The sequence below is a fragment of the Triturus cristatus genome, chromosome 8 (genome assembly GCF_964204655.1).
Source record: "Triturus cristatus chromosome 8, aTriCri1.1, whole genome shotgun sequence".
Classification (NCBI taxonomy): Eukaryota; Metazoa; Chordata; class Amphibia; order Caudata; family Salamandridae; genus Triturus; species Triturus cristatus.
This window is the reverse complement of record NC_140591.1, coordinates 1,232,946,767-1,232,966,339: the sequence shown is the minus strand read 5'-3', so window position 1 is coordinate 1,232,966,339 and position 19,573 is coordinate 1,232,946,767. Positions and strand designations below refer to the sequence as shown.

At 45.4% G+C, this 19,573-nt stretch overlaps 1 protein-coding gene across 1 annotated transcript in view; it reads right to left on the bottom strand.

Moving 5' to 3' along the window:
- Positions 1 to 19,197, bottom strand: part of TSPAN7 (tetraspanin 7) — a 217,142-nt gene extending 197,945 nt beyond the window's left edge. Inside the window, exon 1 of the mRNA XM_085622917.1 lies at positions 19,008 to 19,197. Within this exon, the coding sequence (XP_085479043.1) occupies positions 19,008 to 19,088 (81 nt within the window). The 5' untranslated portion in view covers positions 19,089 to 19,197. The remainder of the gene's footprint in view (positions 1 to 19,007) is intronic.
- Positions 19,198 to 19,573: the final 376 nt, after the last annotated feature.

The window sequence follows — 19,573 nt, the reverse complement described above, 5'->3', positions numbered from 1 at the left end:
TTTTTGCATGCAGTTCTCGAAACTTATGTTTTTTCGACAGTCTTTCTCTGTCCTAAGGTTGCTAAAAAAGGTTTGTTTGGGTAAAAAGAAATTCTTATTTGTCAAGCCAACATCAATCAATGTGTTATCTTATAGTTCCTAAGTTTGTGCTTCTCCTGACCAAGCACTGTTAAAATATAGTGTCTACTAGTATGGATGTCATGTGACTCCTACACCTAGTAGTCCTCATTGTCTTATGTAACATTTCCTATACATTTAGTTACACACATACATGATTCATTGTCTCTATATTGTGTGTGTGTGTGATACAAAGTGCTCTGACACCCTACATTGCTGTAAAAGAAATGTAGTAAATATGCGAGGAACCTATGGAGATATGAGGGCATCTTTGGAGGGTGGTAGTGGAGGAATGCGTGGAAAAGGAGGTAACTGGGGGGCGCCAACAAAGATTGTCACACCAGGTGCCACGAAGGCTAAAGCTGGCCCTGGTCCTGTGTCATTACACGAGACAAGACTGACACTACTGTGTATGGATATCAACAAGCCTCTCATTGCATTCCAACTATCCACAAACATCTGTCAATAATGTTAACTGAACAATCCAGTTCTCTAAAGAGACCAGATCCCAATGTTGTTTCAGAAAACTCTAAATAAGTAATTAATTAATTAATCCATCGGTCAATCCGGAGATAAAACCTCTAACAATAATCCTCTTTCCTCAGCCTTGAAGTTATGCCCAGATTTCCAAAGTCAGGATTAACTTTGTAAACTGCTGTACCACATTTCCATATTATAGAATGCTATCAGGCATGCCCTTACTGTCACAGAAGGATGTGGAAAAGCAGCCTCTGGGTGGGACTTTTGTGTACTTCAGCCACACACGTTCAACCAATCCAGTTATCTGGAACAAGACAGAACTTGGGCTATGCTTCTCCGTAACCTCCATCGTTCTGTTGCTTTTTGGCTGGGTTCATGGTATACAAGTACCACGTGCATACAGGTTATGTGTGATTTCATAGAAAAATGATTTACTGGTATACAGATACTGAGAAACTATTGGAAATGTTGTCTTTTCTGTAGTGTCACCTCCGATTTGTTTTTGCCTTCTGCTGAAACCTTTTATCTCCTGTTGGCCTCTGCCTGACACCCTTTAGCAATGTACTGTGGCTTAAAGGATTCAAGTCAGAAGGTAAAATCTGTTACCTGGACAAACCTGGCTAGGGGATATGACCCACACTCCATGCAGCATCAAACTGTGCCTTCTTCATGATCTATCATAACCATTGACTATCATTGGCACTTTGTGCTTATTGGCACTATTTCTACTTCAAACTTTAAAAATTCATATCCCTAGTCCCCCTTTTAGATATTTGTCATTTTGGTGGCCTTTGGCATCCTTTTGGTGTTTTTAACTACATCGATGCGAGTGACGAAGCGCTTCCATCATGCGCGTCGGTTGCGCTGTGCGTATGGCGGAACAGCTCCGTCATGGCCCCGCCCGCGCAATAAAACCTTCAGCACAGCGCGGTAATCCGCGCTGCGCTGAAGGGGTTAAAGTTTTACTCTACTTTTCTAATTTGTTTTGAGATATTTTTTGCTTTGCATTTTGACTTTATTTTTGTTTTAGAGCTCTATAAATTCTTTACACGTTGACCCTAAGCTTAGCCTATCGTCTCTGTGCCATAGCTACCAGGGGATTGATTTCAGGTTAATTTTGTGATTTTAAGGTTTCACCCTGACAAGGATTGCGATTATTATTGCTAGAGGTGGGTACATATCCCACTCAACTGATAACCCTATGAAGTACACAAACAATTTTAATCTAGGCTGTTTAATGGAAATTTGCTTGCTTAATGGCATATACCGTTTCATAAAAATCAATTAATAGAATATCTTTTATTTCAAAATTAGCCTTTGCTTGCTTATTTTGTAAGGTGTAAACACAGTGGTTGCAGGTCCTACATTCAGAAATATTATTGTCTGAGGAATTCAGTGCTGTACCTTAGGAGACATTATATTTATATTTGTACATTGTCAATGAATTTGAATGCTTTAAATTCACTGACCCTTCACAACCCCCCAACACCATCCATCCCTGCCCCCTAAAAGCCCCAAACCACACTTCAACTTCACCCTATTCTGACCCCTAAAGTCTACCTATTCCTAACCCTAAAAGCCTCTTCTGCCACTAAACTCCACTCATCTCTGAACCCTGAATAGCCCTTTCGACACCTAAACTTCACCCATTCCTGAACCCTAAAAAGCCCTTTCAACCCCTAAACTCCACACATTCCGGAACCCAAAAAACGTTCTATGCTTAATCCTCACCCATGCCGAAAGCCTTAAAACCCTTCCCTACCCCTAAACTCCATCCATCCTTGAACACTAAAAGTAACCCTCACTACCAATAAATAACACCCATCCCAGATCCCTAAAAACACATGACCACACCTAAAGACTGTCCATCCCAGACCTCTGAACTCTATACAAAACCCCACACCAGCCTAAATTCCATCCATTCCTGAACTCTAAAACTCTTCTAGCCTTAAACACCACCCATCCCTAAATCCCAAAACTCCCCACCACCCGTAAACTCCACCCATCAGTGAAGCTTAAAAACCCTCACAGCTGTTACTCCCTCCATCCATGAACCCTAAAACCCCCTCAACACCTTTAAACTCCACTCATCTGTGAACCCTAAAATTAACTCACCACCCCTAAACGCCACCCATTCCTCATCTGCAAAAGCCCTCAACTCATTGCTGAACCCTAAAAACCACTCTCTACCCCACAACATTCAATTTGTTTGCATTTCCTTAAAATAGTTTTTCTATAGTTTGGTTTCCTCAAATGTGGTTTCTCAGTTTTAGTTGTTTTATTAAGTCAGATACATTAATACATGCATATATCACAATGCGAGGACAGAGAAACATGTCCCTCCCCCCTCCTATCCTGAATACACCCCTCAAGATATCTCCATTAGAGGGCATAGTTGCTGCTTAGATGGGCTCTGTAAGGCACTATACACAAACAACATGTGGTACACTCATCATAGAAGGCATGTCAGCTGCTCAGCATGAATGGCATGCCAGACACACAGCTCATATGGCATGTAGTCAATAAACTGATGCTGAACCATGCAAATGTCTGATGAAAGCTTATGCATTCATTAATAAGAACCAGTAGCGAGAATACTGTACTGTTGACATTCTGCTGGGTGTAATGTCTGTGATATGGATTACTCAGATGATATTACACATTTTGTTGATTGTCATATTATATATTGGATAATATCCACTCTAGAATATGATATATTGCAAGTCACAGAGGGGTTTCTTAATGAAAAGGACACAGTAGAGGATGAGTTCCTTTACAGTTTTCACAGGATATGAGGTGACTTGCAATATTCTTTTTACACATACTAAGGGGTGTTTCATTCCATATAATAAACTTCCACACCATCACTCTTTGCCCCTGGGAAATCCTAGGTGTCCTACTAATCTGAGAACTTCTTGTTGCAGAGTGGGTATGATGAATATGCTGCCCGTACTATGGAAATAAACACATATTAAAGCAGCTTATAAATCGTTGTACACAAATATTCCTAAGCATGTCAAAGCTTCTTTTGTGCTTTAGAATGTGTAGTTAACACTCAGATAGCATGCACGTTCATGCTTCATGCATTGAACCCCAGCAGTGCAATTAATCAAAATGTCTGAGTTTTCATAACAGAACCTTTAGAAGAGGTCTCAAAATCTGTGGCCTATTTCGATGTCGGTCGGAAAGCCTCCAAAGGCAGGTCGGAAGCTTTCCGACCAACATCGATGGTTTCAATTCCGACCGCCTAATTACAATTCAGGCAGTTGGAAGTAAAACTGGCTGGTCCTTCTGGCTGGATTTGATGGGTTCAAGAAGCCCGTGGGCAAGTCGGAGACCGGCCTGTAATCCCAATGGACGGCGTTTGCTCGGACTCCAACAGGCTTTCCATGCCTGGTTTTCCGACATAGAAAGCCTGTCAGAAAGCAAGTTTGGGGGCCCCTAGCGTGGCCCCCTTCTCCTTGAGGCCTCCGGTTGGGGGCCGAGGGCCCCTGTTAATCCCTGCACCACGTGGCAGGGACCTTGAGGTGCCTGGCCCGCAGTGCAGGGATTAACAGAATCATTCATTTCCCTATGGGAGCTTGTGCTACAGCTGGTTTATGGCCACAGCACAAGTTCCTATAGGGAAATGGGAGAATGCGACTGTACCATGTGTGGTCGGTCGCATCATAATCATGCAGTCGGGACCGGCCTACCGGAGGTCAGTCGTGAATATGATATGATGTCGTTCAGAGGCAACTTCGACCAACATCATAATCGGGCCCTAGGTGTTCAGTTTATGGAGGCACTTTTCACATTGTCTTCTGACTTCAGTAATCAGGATGTCATAAAGCTACTGTGATGACCTATAAAAGAGCAATTTGCTAATGTCACAACTAGATTGTAATAAGAACATTAGAAGCAGGATTCAATACAATGGTTTGCAAATGTGCCTGCATTATTAGAAAATTAGCATTCACCCGTGTTCCTCTGTTAGGTCATGGAACTCTTTGGTGACATGCCACATCTCTATAATAAAAACTTTTTTTGATGCAGTGCTTCAATATTGCACTTTCGCCACTTTGAAGTGCTCTAAATACAGATGTTACAGTTGAAAAGTGTACGACACACAATTTACCAACTTAGAAGTATGGAAGGCTGAGTCTACTTTGCCAAGATTCAAACTTGTGATCTCGACAATTATGCATTTGCCAGTTATGAGCTTCAAACTTACAGAACAATACAGAGGGCTATCAATAGTGCACAATAGCAGGTACTATGTCCTTGTCAGGATAAGGCATAAACCAACCCTAAATCAACCTGCGCTCAAACCTTTTGCTTGGCACAGAGCAGTGAGGCTTAACTTAGTGGCAATGTGTAAAGTATTTGTGCAACACTTCAATCAGTACTAAAGTGAAAACGCCACACAACAGTGACCCCATGCCAGATTTAAAAAAAAAAAACCTATAAAAATTCAATTAGTAGAACTAGAGATATGCAATTTGAATGATTTTTAGTGAAAATAGCACCAAAAAAGAACAAAGCACCAACTGTGCACATATCTGGTCATGCCGAACCAGGACAAAGTCATAAGTTCAGACTGCCTGTGATGGATTGTGGCCAGCTTAAGAGACGCTGTCAGACCAGCTGAACAAAGTAACTTGAATCCTGGTTAGCGGATCATTGTGAGGATCTGTATTAAAGATGTGTCGCACAGCTGAAGCAATGCGTCAGTTGCGAGGTGTGGCGAGGCTGCTATGTGAGGTCCTGCATCAGTGTTGAGGATCCCGTTGACGAGGGCTTGCGATGTGAAACCGCCATCAAGGATGCGTTGTACAGTCAGGGCGATGTGTTGTTTCCAAGGAGCTGTGAAGCTGTGCTGTGGAGTCCAGGGTCATCATTGAGGCTGCCATTGATGAGGGATGCAAGGGACTGCGTTGACGATGCACTACACAGCGACAGTTAGGATGAGGCTGAAGAGATGATGCGGGTCTTTGAGACGGGTCCGATCCACGCATTAGCAAACATACATCGGTTCTACTCTGGGTTGCGTCTCACAACAGTGCAGATGTGTTGGTTCCGCTGGATCCATAGAGGCTGGCAGAGCACCTTAGGCCCACTTCTTAGGGTCCAGGACAGGGGTGGCACCTCTTGGCAGGGTAGACTCATAGATGGCAGAGTCCAGGTCCTGGGGTCGAGGTTGTTGGAGCATTCTGGCCCATGAGGTTCAAGTCAGGAGGCCAGCCAACTAGCCCTTGGAGTCACTCTGGAGGTCCTGGGTTCAGCAAATGCAGGTCCAATCCTTCTTATCCAGGCAAATGGGCAGCAGGTCAACACAGCAGGGAGCAGTCCTACAGGGCAGCAGTCCAGCAGAGTGGCAGTCCTTTCAGAAGCACATCAGTGCTTTTTCCTGGCATAGTATCCACAGGTCCAGAAGTATACCTACGAGTTGGGGTCTGAGGTCCAATATTTACACCCAGTGCCTACTTAGAAGTTGGAGAAGCTTCTAGAGGTCTCCACCTCCTTGAGGTGTCAGGCATCCCCTTCCTCCCTGTCCTGAAACACACTGAGTAGTCTTCCTTTCACCACCACTGGTCATGCTACTGGCAAAATGTAGGGAACCATCATAGAAGTGTGATAGTATTTATAAAGATATATACACCGTGGGCCCAAAGATGAGAAGCTCCTTCACTTCAAGAGGACAGTCTTTAGCTGACACAGAATTTTTGACAAACTGTTTTCCATCAAGAAGTTCAGAGTCTCTGGATTAAGAGTAGATCCAAGTGGAACATGATGGTGGACCTCTGAACAATGCACAGATTGTGTGTGGCACGCAGTAGTGGGCATCTGAACCAAGCACAGACCTTTACGTGACACACATTGGTAGATCTTGAAGAAAGAATGGACCTTGAGTGGAACTTTGTGGTTGGCCTCTGTACAGAGCGTAGACCTTATGACACACATCTATGAAGCTCTGAAAAAGAGTTACACAATGAAAGACCTCTGTACACTCCATAGACATTTTGGGGTACACAGCTGTTTGCCTCTGCACAAAGAACTTACTTGGCATTGAGTGGTGGAGATCTGGACAAAGCGAAACCTGGTGTGGTGCACAAGAGTGGATGTCTGAATAAAGAATAGAACTTATTTAACACACTGTGTTGGGTCTCTGTAAAAAGTACACACCTTGTGTTCCACACAATGGCAGATATCTGGACACATCAAAGATCTAATGGGACTAACATTGGAAGGACTTTGAAGGAAAAATAGTCAATGTGTTTCACACTGAATTGAACGTCTGGACAAAGCACAGACCTTGTGTATGCACCTCTGAAAAGAAACATTAAATTGCTGTGTTACCCGGTGGGCTACTGTACAAAGCATTCACCTTATTTATCCAACAGACACTTCCATTTTGACAAGAGACTCGACTCACAAACTGGGTACAGCTAAGTTTCACGTGAGCACAAATCTTTCTGTGTGCACCCAACAAAAAACAGATCCTGGTTCACCAAATCATGATCTGTAGCCACATTCAGTCACAGATGGCACTTAAAGTTTGAAAAATACACCAGGACACAGGTTGCCAGAACTGACGTAATTGTATTTCTGAAGTGATGGAAAATGGCACTTCCAATGTGAGTGGCCATTGTAAATGTGTTAAAAACAACCTATCAACATTAGGTGTATTCACAAACATTATCAAATAGTTCCCACCCTACATATACACATTAACATAGGTGCAAGGAGTGTGGTTAGAATATTCAAGGGCATGAACAATTGTGGAGATTAACGGGAAGTGATACATCCATATCAAAACACGTTTTACGTGTGGGGCGAAACATGGGGAGAAAACGTGAAATTCCACAGTCACCTAAACCTGAGACATGTCTCCTCAGCAGACCCAGTAGAACGAGGGTTTAGACCGACAGGTATACACAATTTCAAAATACTAAATCTGGTCACCCACAAATACTTATATTATTGCATTTTATGTGACTGGTCCCACACTGCTTCTCAGTGGCAGCTCTTCCGTTATGGTGGCAGACCGTCACCCCGCCTACTGTTAGTGCAGCTGGCACACACAGTAATTATAAAATAGTAATAAATACCATTTTATTATAATGTGTCCAGGCTTGCGCTGTTACAGCGCGAGGGTGGGGGCGGGCTAATTAGTGCAATTGCTCTATTACTTCATCCCCCTGCCAGTGCGCATGTCACATTGACCTGCTGCCTACAGCCGGCCAATCTGACATGCGCACTTTTGAGCCCGTAATCCCAGGGCTGAGGTACAGTTGAGGGATTACAGCCGCAAATGAGCTCTTGGTTAGCCTGTTCCAGCTAATCCTGGAGCTTCGCTGAAGCTCCAGGATTGGCTGGAACAATTTTTCCACAAGAGACAAAGTCCTTCCCTTTACACCGGACCGCCCCTAGTCACCACGGACGAGAGAAGAGAAGCAATATGACCATGCATGCCAGCGCAACAAATATGGTGAGTTTATTGGGCATGGCACAATACCATATTTTAATGTTGCCGCCCACTACTGCTGCTTTTCACACTTTTTCCCGACTGGATTATGAATAGGCCATTTATTTAGAACTCTGCTAAAATATGAAACAATAAACATGGTAAGGGTGAAAACTCAGACCTCAAACATCAAAGAAAATTTCAGACACGGTACATATAATTCTGCTTGAAACAGGGATTACTTTGTAACCGGAGGGGAAATTAACCTATCCTATCCAAGCATACAGAATCCTCTGTGCAACTAGTTTGATACCTGGTTGAGAAGGCTTTCACAAAGAACTGGAGCTTTTCTATACTGGGGCCAAACTTATACAACACATTGAACTAGTTCTGCAAGTCAATGTCCTTCTCACAGAGAGGTAAGAACATTTAACCCTGGCATTCCACAGCTGATCATTTCCTGTGCACGTCCCTCTGCTTCCTGCATGTGCCAAGTCCTCTGACCCCTTGACCACAACCTCTGTATTTAATCAGAAGCGGGACGATCATTTCCGGTGACTAGCTGTGAGATTTACTTTTTTTTATTAATTCTGTACAACTTGATGAATCCCATTTTCAGGATATCCTCAATACACAACTTGATAAGAAATACAATAATTCTTTATTTAACAACAAAAGAAGAAAACTTGAGGGTGCACCTGAACAACTTTATGGCATCCACTTCATCCATTTAAATTACAGTACTGTCTAGCAGGAATATTAGTCTACCTTAAAGGAGATAGGCAAACAGTACCTTGTAAACATAAAGGAAATAGGTAAACAGTACCTTGTAAACATAAAGGAAATAAGTAAACAGTACATTGTAGACATAAAGCTAAAAATCATTCAGAGGATACTCAAACTGAAAAACAGCCTAGCATTGCCTGGCAAAATACTACCCACAGATGGCACTCAGCTAGACAGAGAGTGGTACCAGAGGGGCCCACATTCCCATCATGGATAGAAGAACCCTTTAATGATGGAGTAGACTCAACCACCAGGGCTGTACCTGTGATAGAAAAGTTGTCCAGAAACCATAGGCATTACTCTATATAATCTAAATTCCTGAGAAGGTCATAAACGTCTATTTGCCAACACTTGAAGTACAATGTTTGAAAATGATAAAACTAATAACGTCATTCCAAGCATCAAGGTAAAATTGGGTGCAAAAACCGCCCAGAGAAAAAAACAATGACCGGAGGTTTGTGGGCAGTTTGTGCACTCACTACAAGTTTTCCCATATGCGATGGGGAATAATGTGTGGAAATGGTCTTAACGACAAGCTTTACCACATGGTTGGTAAACACCTCTATGAATATGTTTAGCTATACAAAGTCGTCCAGGTATTGCCTGGAGGACCTTGTGTAGGGAAAAACACAGCACTACGCTCAGTTTGCCCAGCCCCCTTGTTTGAAATTGGGCCACAAACATTGTTTCACACTCCAGCTCAAAGTTAACTCGGCGCTCAGTCAGAATGAGCATGAAAGAAGTAGCGTGTGTAATTAGGTATGAGAAGCTCATTTCTTACAACCACTTTCTAATCAGAATTTGATTCTACCTTCTTTCGACTCCAAACACTGGAGTGGGAAAAGCGCCATTTTTAATTTGGCACTTTGCATGCCCAGGTATGCAGCTGGAGAGATGGGAACCAGATAGGGCAGCGAGCAGCCTGAATGTCCAGCTTCAGGCAAGGAATAGTACAGCCAACTGAGATGGAAAGTAAACACATTACTAAACCAAATTAGAATTTTAAAAAATCAGAGGCGGTCATATAGGTTATTTACACGTCGAAAGTGGCCATTGCTGCAATCTGGTCGCCAGAGTGCTGGAGTGAGGCCTTTTGGGTCGGAGTACCCTCTCCCTGCTGGACAATCAATGTCCTTTTGTGAAAGTCTCTTTCACTCTGATATGCTTCACAGTACAATTATTGTGATAATGTCAGGTATCATATACAGACAACATCCTTGTATCCATCAGGACCACCTCAATGTTGCTCCAATTTAGGAAAGAATTGAAGGCTCATGACTTTAAAGACTACATCACAACCCATTAACCATCCGCAACCTGGCATCCTCTCCGACTACTCATTGACTTTGTGGTTGTCTTTGACCATGTACAGCGCTTCGCTGCCTTTTGCTTAGTATCACTCTATAGAAATACCTTATACATACATACTCCGAAGAAAATCTACTTTGCATCCACATTGAAGGAGACAGAAAACAGCAAACATTGGAGGTCATGTTGATTCATTTTTTTATTATATCACCAAATCATTATCAGTGCACAAAGAAAAAGACGTCCGACGCGTTTCAGCGTTTCTGCCCTTCTGCTGGACCACATACATACATACATACAAACATACATAGCTTACAACACTGAGGTTTCACTGACGAACTGCATGACTGCACATGCAACCTTTAAAGCTGGAAATATGGCCATGTAAAATAGGAACAAAACTGTCATCAAAGCAACAAGGTCATGTATGAGTTAAAATTCAACAGAACACCATTCAAAATGCAGTCTTTGCCAGATGACACTGCATGTGATTAAGAAATCTTTGCAAGGTGCATTGCTGGAACACCAGGCAACCCAACCTTACAGCGGTTTTATTTCAATTTGTATTGAACTCATTCACATCCCAGGCCATGGCAGTTGACAACCACATTGCATGAGGATAATTCTGTCACCCCATGTCCACATCAACCAAGATTTGCTGTGAAATAGCCCCATTACCAAGCTGTCTGTGAGTAGAAAACCAATATAGTGGCATGGAAGAAGAGCGTCACTCACAGATTTGGTCCACAAAATAAACAAGCAGAACACAAAGACAACCAAAAAGCCATCAAAATTAAATTATAGGAAAAACAAAACAAACACACACACACACATATATATATATATATATTACCTACTGGCGGTCGCCAGTAGGTAGTTATAGTTAGGACCACGTTTCCATAGGAAATCCGCAACATTCTATTTTGAATAACTTTGGCGCCGGTCGACGAATCCTCGCGAATTTTTCAAAATAGGTGGGGCGCTACGCTCCGCTCCTACCCTGAAAGTCTCGGGGGGATTCGTCAAGCGGGGGCTGAGATAAAAGGGGGGTCCCAAAACGCGTTTTTCCCATGCATTTTTTCATAGGACCTTTAGACAGGGCTACAGCCCGAACGGCTGAACAGAATTTAATGAAATTTGGCAGAGAGGTAGTCCCCAGGTCAAGGAAGTGCCTTTTGTAGGTTTGGTGTAAATCTGTTCAGTAGATTCTGAGAAAATAGCCTTTAAATCAATATATATATCTGAGCCAGCTTACGGTGTGCTTACGGTACGCTTACCGTACGCGTACGGTGGCGTGCGCGAGCGCGATTCTGATTGGCTCTTAGATCATAGTAAACATTCGAATCGGCCGAAACCAGGAAGCGGCGGCCGCCATTTTCTCTCTCGCACTGAGAGTGTGGATTAAAACACAAAGCACAAAAACATGTAAAGGGGCTGTTTTGGATGCGCCAAAACACCTAGCCATGTTGAGGGAGTCCCCAAAGATCCCCCAAGGCCAAAAACGGAATTTTTATTTTTTCGCTAATTTCGCCGATTACGCTTACCGTACGCGTACGGTAAAAAAATAATTAAAAAAAAAAATTATCCACACTCTCCCCACCCTGTGTGCAAATGGTGCCCGAAGGGCACCATTTGTACATGGCTTATCAGACATAAGAAAATGTAAAATATTACCTTTCAAAACGAAGTGCATCATATGTCCTCCAAGTGCGCACGGTGCGCGAAGCGCATCGTGCGTACATGGCCCATCTAGCGTAACGTGGGCACGCGGTGCGTGTAGCGCACCGCGTGCCCACCGTGCGTGCACGGCACTAACTGCGTAAAGTGGGCGCGCGGTGCACGAAGCGCACCGCGTGCTCACTGTGCGCGCACGGTGCGCAAAGCGCACCGTGCGCGCACGGAACGAACTGCGTTAAGTGGGCGCGCACGCCACGAATGGCGTAAAGTAACTTAGCATTTAAAAAACCGTACAAATTCACTGAAAAAACCATAGGTTTCACAAACGTTATAGTTAGGAATTAGCATTTAAAAAACCTTGCAAATTCACTGAAAAAACCATAGGTTTCACACATGTTATAGTTAGCGGAAATTTTACTGATAAAAAACCAGTGAAATTCCCCCGTTATAGTTAGTGCAGGCAACTATAACTCACGCGACCGCAATCTTCTGCTGATGACATATGTGTCTTTATGAAAAAAAAATATTTGTAATATATGTATAGCTAAAAATTTATGGAAGAAGACATGGGCAAATAAGTGTCTAAAAACAGTATTAGCATCAGCAGAGGATTGCGGTCGCGTGAGTTATAGTTGCCTGCACTAACTATAACGGGGGAATTTCATTGGTTTTTTATCAGTAAAATTTCCGCTAGCTATAACATGTGTGAAACCTATGGTTTTTTCAGTGTATATATATATATATATGTTTTTTTCCCAATGGCCCTTGAGCTTTTGAGGACGCACTCAGCGGCAATCCAGCCCTCTGGCTTTCAGTGATTTCACTCTCCGTTACTCCCGGGTAAGTAGCATTGTCTGCCTGACGCGTTTTAGTGCTTTGTGCCCCTTAATCATAGATTTGCTCTTAAATTTAATTAATTTGCATGCTTCCCATTGGTTCCCCGCCCGCAGTGGGCTACACTTAGTCCGTGCACAATTTCATTGCATGCTGGGACTTGTATTCTGGTCAGAGCCAACAGTCTTTTCCTTAGTAGGTTCACTTTCACACGCACTATTAAAAGCAATTCTCGCCTTAGTAGGCTCCAGGGAGTGCAGGAGAGTCTCTTACATCAGGTTTGCTGTGCTGAACGGGTTCGAATCAGTTTCAATCAGCGAAGGGCACCACGTTAAACATTTTTTCCCAATGGCCCTTGAAAGCCAGAGGGCTGGATTGCCGCTGAGTGCATCCTGAAAAGCTCAAGGGCCATTGGGAAAAAATGTTTACCGTGGTGCCCTTTGCCACGTCAGGACTGCACCACCTCCGGTTAACAAGAAAGAAGGGGCTGGGGATTGAAACTATGTATGTATATATATATATATATATATATATATATATATATATATATATATATATATATATATATATATATATATATATATATATATATATATATATATATATATATATATTTATTTATATATATATATGCTGCTGCAAGACCCCCGCCTTACTTCCTGCACTCTTGATCGGGTGCTGTAGTGTGCGTAGGTGAAGATGCACTAAATCTCACAGCTTCAAAGTATAAAGAATACCAGCACTCGCTGGAGCATTTTTACCCATAAATATCGTGACATCCATGAATTTAGTGCTAGTTAATTTCATTATACAATAAATGTAAAATAAAACCCAATCTGAATATGCATAGCAGTCAAGTTGTTTTGAAGCATTGAGGCAGTGCTGATTATGCCCATACAGGGCTGTATAATGGAATATATTTATACATATATATATTCAGTGATGGCCCATGTAGGGCGTTTTACCGGGACGGTGACGTGGCACAGAGGAGGGGCAGGGTGGGGGGTTGCAAAATGCGGCAAACGGCCGATTTCAGGTAAGTTACGGAAAAAAAAAACGAATTTCGTTGCGCGCGCTGCATCGCATTTGGCGATGTAGCGCGCGCAGCGAAATTCGTTTTATGAATTTTTTTCGTAACTTACCTGAAATCAGCCGTTTTCCGCATTTTGCAACCCTCCACCCTGCCCCTCCTCTGCGCCACGTCACCGCCCCGGTAAAACGCCCTACACGGGCCGTCACTGTATATATTGAGAGATACAAAGGTTAATTTGACATAGTTATGTGAAAATGTCAGTTAAAATATGTTGCTATAAATGTACAAAACCACTGAAATTCACCCGTTATAGATATCTCAAATAACTATCACTCATTCCCTAAGGTAACTATAATGCGCACCCCTACCGATATATACAGTTTTGTTGCCAATAATGTCCTTTCAAATGTTGCAGCGATATTATCAATGATGTCATAGAAGATGTCATGAGGCATTTAATATGTGGGGTCATTATCAGGGCATGGTTAGGGTGCAACTTATATGGTGTCAGCCTATCAGAACTCAACATGAGATCTGTCGGCCCCCACAGATAAGCCGCAACTTGTTATATGCAAACATTTTGGGCAATAAATGCTCAAAAACTGCTGAACGGATTTACACTTGAATAATTTTATTGGAAATGTTGCAGTGATATTATCAATGATGCCATAGAAGATGAGTGATGTAATATATGGGGTAATTAGCAGTGCATGGCAAGGAAATGAGTTATAGTTACCTTGTATGGCAGCTGGGGTGGAGGAGGGGCAAAGAGCAGCGCAGCAGATCGTGGTAGGCAAGGGAGAGGGGGCTGGGGCATGGAGAAAGGACCATAAGGGGATGGGACCATGGACTCAGACAATGGAAGGAGGGGCAGTGGCAGCACAAAAGACTATGGAGGGCAAGCAGGGGGGACAGTGGCAGCAACCATGGAGAGCAGGGTCATGGGCACACACACGGACAATAGAGGGATGAGCAGGGTGTGGGCATCAAGCTAACTATGCACGACAGGTGGGTGCAGCAATTGTAGCACAACATGCCATGCAGGGCTGAAGAGAGGGGGCAGAAGCATAGACTTGGACAACAGAGGGCATGATGAGACGGGCAGAGGCAGGGACAACAAGCTAACCATGAAGGGCAAGTGAGAAGGGCCCTAAAGTAACTATAACTCACGCCCCCGCCATGTACAGTGCTGTCATCAATGATGTCATGTCAGATTTTGCAGTGATGTTATCAATGAGGCCATAGAGCTTATCATAAGCAATGTAATATTTGAGGAAATTAGAAGTGCAAGGCGAGTGGTGCAAGTTATAGCTACTTTAGGGCACGAGTAATCGTTACTTGGGATAACGTGAGAATTTTTTTGCCCACCGCCTGCACTCTACACTAACATCACGGATCAACTCATACAAAGACTCCAGATCACCCAGAATGCCGCAACCAGACACACCCTCAACATCCCCCGCAGCACACACATCATGCCTCACCTGAGAGAGCTCCACTGATTACCAATTCAGAATCGTAGCCAATTCAAACTGCTCACCCCCCCATGCAAAGCCCTCCACAACACTGGACCTGCCAACCTCAACCACCGCCTCAACTTTCACCAACCCACCAGGCAACTGTGCTCAGCCACTCCTACCTCACACAGATACCCCAAATCCACAGAAGCAAATCAGGACAACGCTCTTTTTCCTACATCACCGTCAAATCCTGGAACAGCCTTCCACATCACATTAGGAAATCCCCGTCCACACTCGAGTCCGGCAAGAAACTAACTATGTGGCTGTGCCCGATCGGACTTCTAATCTACTCCAGCGCCTGGATGTACCTCGTGTGATAAGCTGCTTTACAAATCCACCTAACATAACAGATCGAGTGCCTTTAACTGAGCTACCAATGCACACATTACATGCCTTACACTGGATCATCATTGCACTCGTCACTTTCCTTACTGGATCACCAATGCACGAAGAGCAGGGTTATATGTTTGTTTCTTTAAGTGCCCAGGTGTCATCCAATGACTCAGAAACCCTAACACTTTGCCCCGTCTGCATCCAAACTCGAAAGCAACCCATTGTAGACAAGAAATCACTGCCAGCCAACATACACATATTAAGAGGCAGGCTGGCAGAACTTCTGCAGTAGGAGACATGCTCATGTGTTGCCAATAACCAAGGCGCGCCTGGCGTCCCCCTTTCTTAGTCACGCAGTTAGAAGACATGTTGGAGTGCTGTAAATACTCTTTCGTGACTACCACAGACGGCAGATATTTTCACGGGCACAACGGGTGCCCTTCACGTGCAGGCGGGACACTTGATTCTTAGCCATGATGGGCGGGGCAAGCATGTTTTTATCTGACAGGGGACATATCTGGGGCAGTGAATCACTCTTGCAGGTAGGGCAGGGAGAGGATTCGCTCTCGACGGCAGGTGATCTGATTTTATAACAAGGGGATCAGAACGGATTCGAGAGGTGGATAATCTCTTTAGAGGGCAGGGTTCTAGCAGAGATTCGCTTTGGAAAGCTGGGTCAGACATGGCATGTCCGCTGGAAGGCAGGCTTGTAGCGGTATCTGCCCAGTTTGTCTGGGGAAATGGAAATCTGCCCCGTTTGCCTGGTGAAATTATAATCTGTCCTACCTGTCTGGGAAAATGGAAATCTGTCCTGTCTGCCTGTGGAAATGATAATCTGCTCTGCCTGTCTGCCTGGGGAAATGATAATCTGTCCTACCTGTCTGGGAAAATGGAAATCTGTCCTGTCTGCCTGCGGAAATGATAACCTGCTCTGCCTGTCTAGGGAAATGAAGATCTGTCCTGTCTGCCTGGGGAAATGATAATCTGTCCTACCTGTCTGGGAAAATGGAAATCTGTCCTGTCTGCCTGCGGAAATGATAATCTGTCCTACCTGTCTGGGAAAATGGAAATCTGCCCTGTCTGCCTGTGGAAATGATAATCTGCTCTGCCTGTCTGGTAAAATGGAAATCTGCCCTGTCTGCCTGTGGAAATGATAATCTGCTCTGCCTGTCTGGGGAAATGGAAATCTGCCCTGTCTGTTTGAGAAAAAGTAAATCCTCCCTGCCTGTCTGGGAAAGGCCAAATGTGCCCTGTTGGTCAAGGAAGAGACAAAACTGCCCAGTCTGCCTGAGAAAAGGCAAATCTTCCCTGTTTGTTTGAGAAAATGCAAATCTGCCCTGTTGACTGTCTGCCTTGGGAAAGGGGGATCTGCCCTGTCTGGGAGTGACACTGTTACTTACTTGGACACGACAGTAACAGATTTCTACAGTGCCACATTCTTATACTTTCACCTCATTTCCCACGGCCTGGCGGGCAGCTCTCTTCCCTAACAGAGGCAGACACCCTTTTCACAAGGCGGGTAAAGGCAGGCAGGTGTCAATTTTGCAGGCAGGTCACAAAAAATATTTCGCAGTTCCCTCTGGGAAGCAGGGTGGACATACTGTTTATAAATAGGTGGGCGAGGAGCAGATACGCTCTTCTTCGGTTGGCAGGGGCATCGAATCTTTTTGGTAGAGATGGTACCACCCTGGCATTCCCGATACCCTATTTCATTGACGAGGGGCGGGTTATTGCCACTCTGGTAGGCAGCAGGGGCAGCGGTTCATTTTCATAGGCAGTTATAGACGTTCGAATGCGAATTCAGGAAGACAGTCCCTGTCACGACTCCAGAGGTAGCGAGAGGCAGGTTTTGCTTTCACACACAGGCAGGGGCAGACAGATATCGTCTTTCACGAGTGGATAGGGGGAGGGAAGCTACTGCTTTTGCAGGCCTGACGGGGCACATAGTCCTTTAGCAGGCAGGGGTTATAACAGACTGCTGGAGGAGATGGGTTAGGGGCGAGAGGCAGACATTCACCTCGCAGGAAGGGGCAGTAATAGGGACAGGGGACAGACATACTGACTTCTAGAATGATAGTAAGGGTGATAGGTGCAGATTCCCTGGTGACAGGTATGGTCAGTGGTAGATTCTCATTTCTAGAAGGGCGGGGTTAGTGACAGGAGCAGATACACCCGTGACAGGTAGGGCCAGTGGTAGATTCTCCTATCTAGAATCAATCAGGGAATTGTGCACCTGTGAGGGTCTCAAGGCGCTGAAAGGGCGGGGTTAGTGACAGGTGCAGATACCCCTGTGCCAGGCAGGGGTAGAATTTCTTGTTTTTAGAAGGGAGGGGAAAGGAGGTAGAGATTGTCCACTCAGGCAGTTTCCTTCCGCCAGAGAGACAGACGACGGGCACATATCCCTTTCACTGTCTGCGGCGAGGCGCGCATAAGATATATCCCTCGTACAGGGAGTGACGCGGAGCAGATATGCCTTTCACAGTGGGGACCGTCGGGGGTACATAACCTTCCCTGACAGCTGGTGCACAGATTCCCGCAGTCATGCAGCTCCCTGTGGAATGGACAGGAGCGAGGGAAACATATCAATTCCTCGCAGAGCCAGGGCAGACTTTTCCCAGTCAGGCAGGCTCTAACGGGGAGAGTTAGGTAGAAGGAAGCACATATCCCACAACAGTCAGTGCGCATATCCCTCCCTCGTACAGTCAGTATACATTCCCCACGGAGGCGGACTCCATCGGACACATATCCCAGACTCGGGGACAGGGGACACATATGAAAGTCGCAGTCAGTATATTGGTTCCCCAGGCAGGTGGTCTCTGCCTGGGAGGGATAGGGAGGAGGGGGCACCTGTCCCACAGGTAGGGGCGAGGGACACACATCCCTCCTTCACACAGTCAGTGCAGACATTCCCCAGGTAGGTGGTCGTCATCTGAGGCTGACAGGGACGCATGGCACAGATTCCACAGTCAGGGGCGATGGACTCATCTCCCTCCTTCGGACAGCCAGTGCAAGCATTCCCCAAGCAGACGTTCACCATCTGAGATGGACTGAGTCGAGGGGGCACATTTCCCACCCTAAGGGACTGATATGAATGTCACAGACAGTACAGTCGTTGCTCAGGCAGACAGTTCCCTCTCTCGTGGGATATGAGCGAGGGGCTCGTATCCCTTCCACGGCCATGGACGAGGGTAGCAGGTGGTAAAATGTCGCCCCCTCTTCTGCAGACAGACAGCCTCCTCTGACAGGCACTGAGTGCCCCCAGCAGCCGCCTGTGCGTGACCAGCAGACGCCTGCTCCGCGCGCAGCAGACTCACGTCTCTCTGATGCAGAGGGACGGAGGGGGCACGCGGATGCAATCTCATAATCAAATAACAAGATCCCCTTTATATACTGAAACAAGCCCCCACTGATGCCAAAACGCAAGGTGCACGAGGGCGCCGCGAGGAGAGCCCCGCCGGGGGCCCGGACTCACCCAGAAGACGAAGGAATAGACGATGAGCAGCGTCTTGAGACACGTTATGACTGGCTTGGTCTCCATCCTCCTCGATGCCATGCTCCTGGAATCCGGGCTCCGGGTGTTGGCGCTGCTGCGGTCCTGACGCGGCGGAGGCGCGAGGCGGAGGCTGTCCCCGCGGCTCAGCTGAGGCAGGGAGGGCTGCCGCGCGGCCCCCGCCCCTGGCCAATAAACGACTCGGTGACGTCACCCCCAGGGCGGCTCGCTCGCCCCGCTCGAGCCCCCACGGGGCAGCACTTGTTGGCAAACAAGGGGGTGGGGGTTGTGTGTTCTTGAAGGGAGGTGGCATCAGAACAGGGCAGACTTGGGCATTTTGTCGGGGCACGGCCTGAAGCAAATGTTCAGTCTAGAAAAGATGCTAAGAAAAAAATAATAAAAAGTGAGGGAACTGATAATTCCCTGATACCGCTGCTAGTCTTCCTAGTGTTTTGCCATACACGCCTTCATGGCTCGGGAATAAAAGATGCGGACCTTTTATTCTCCAGCCTCCCACCAACGTAACAAGAATGTGCTTTTTAAAGCAC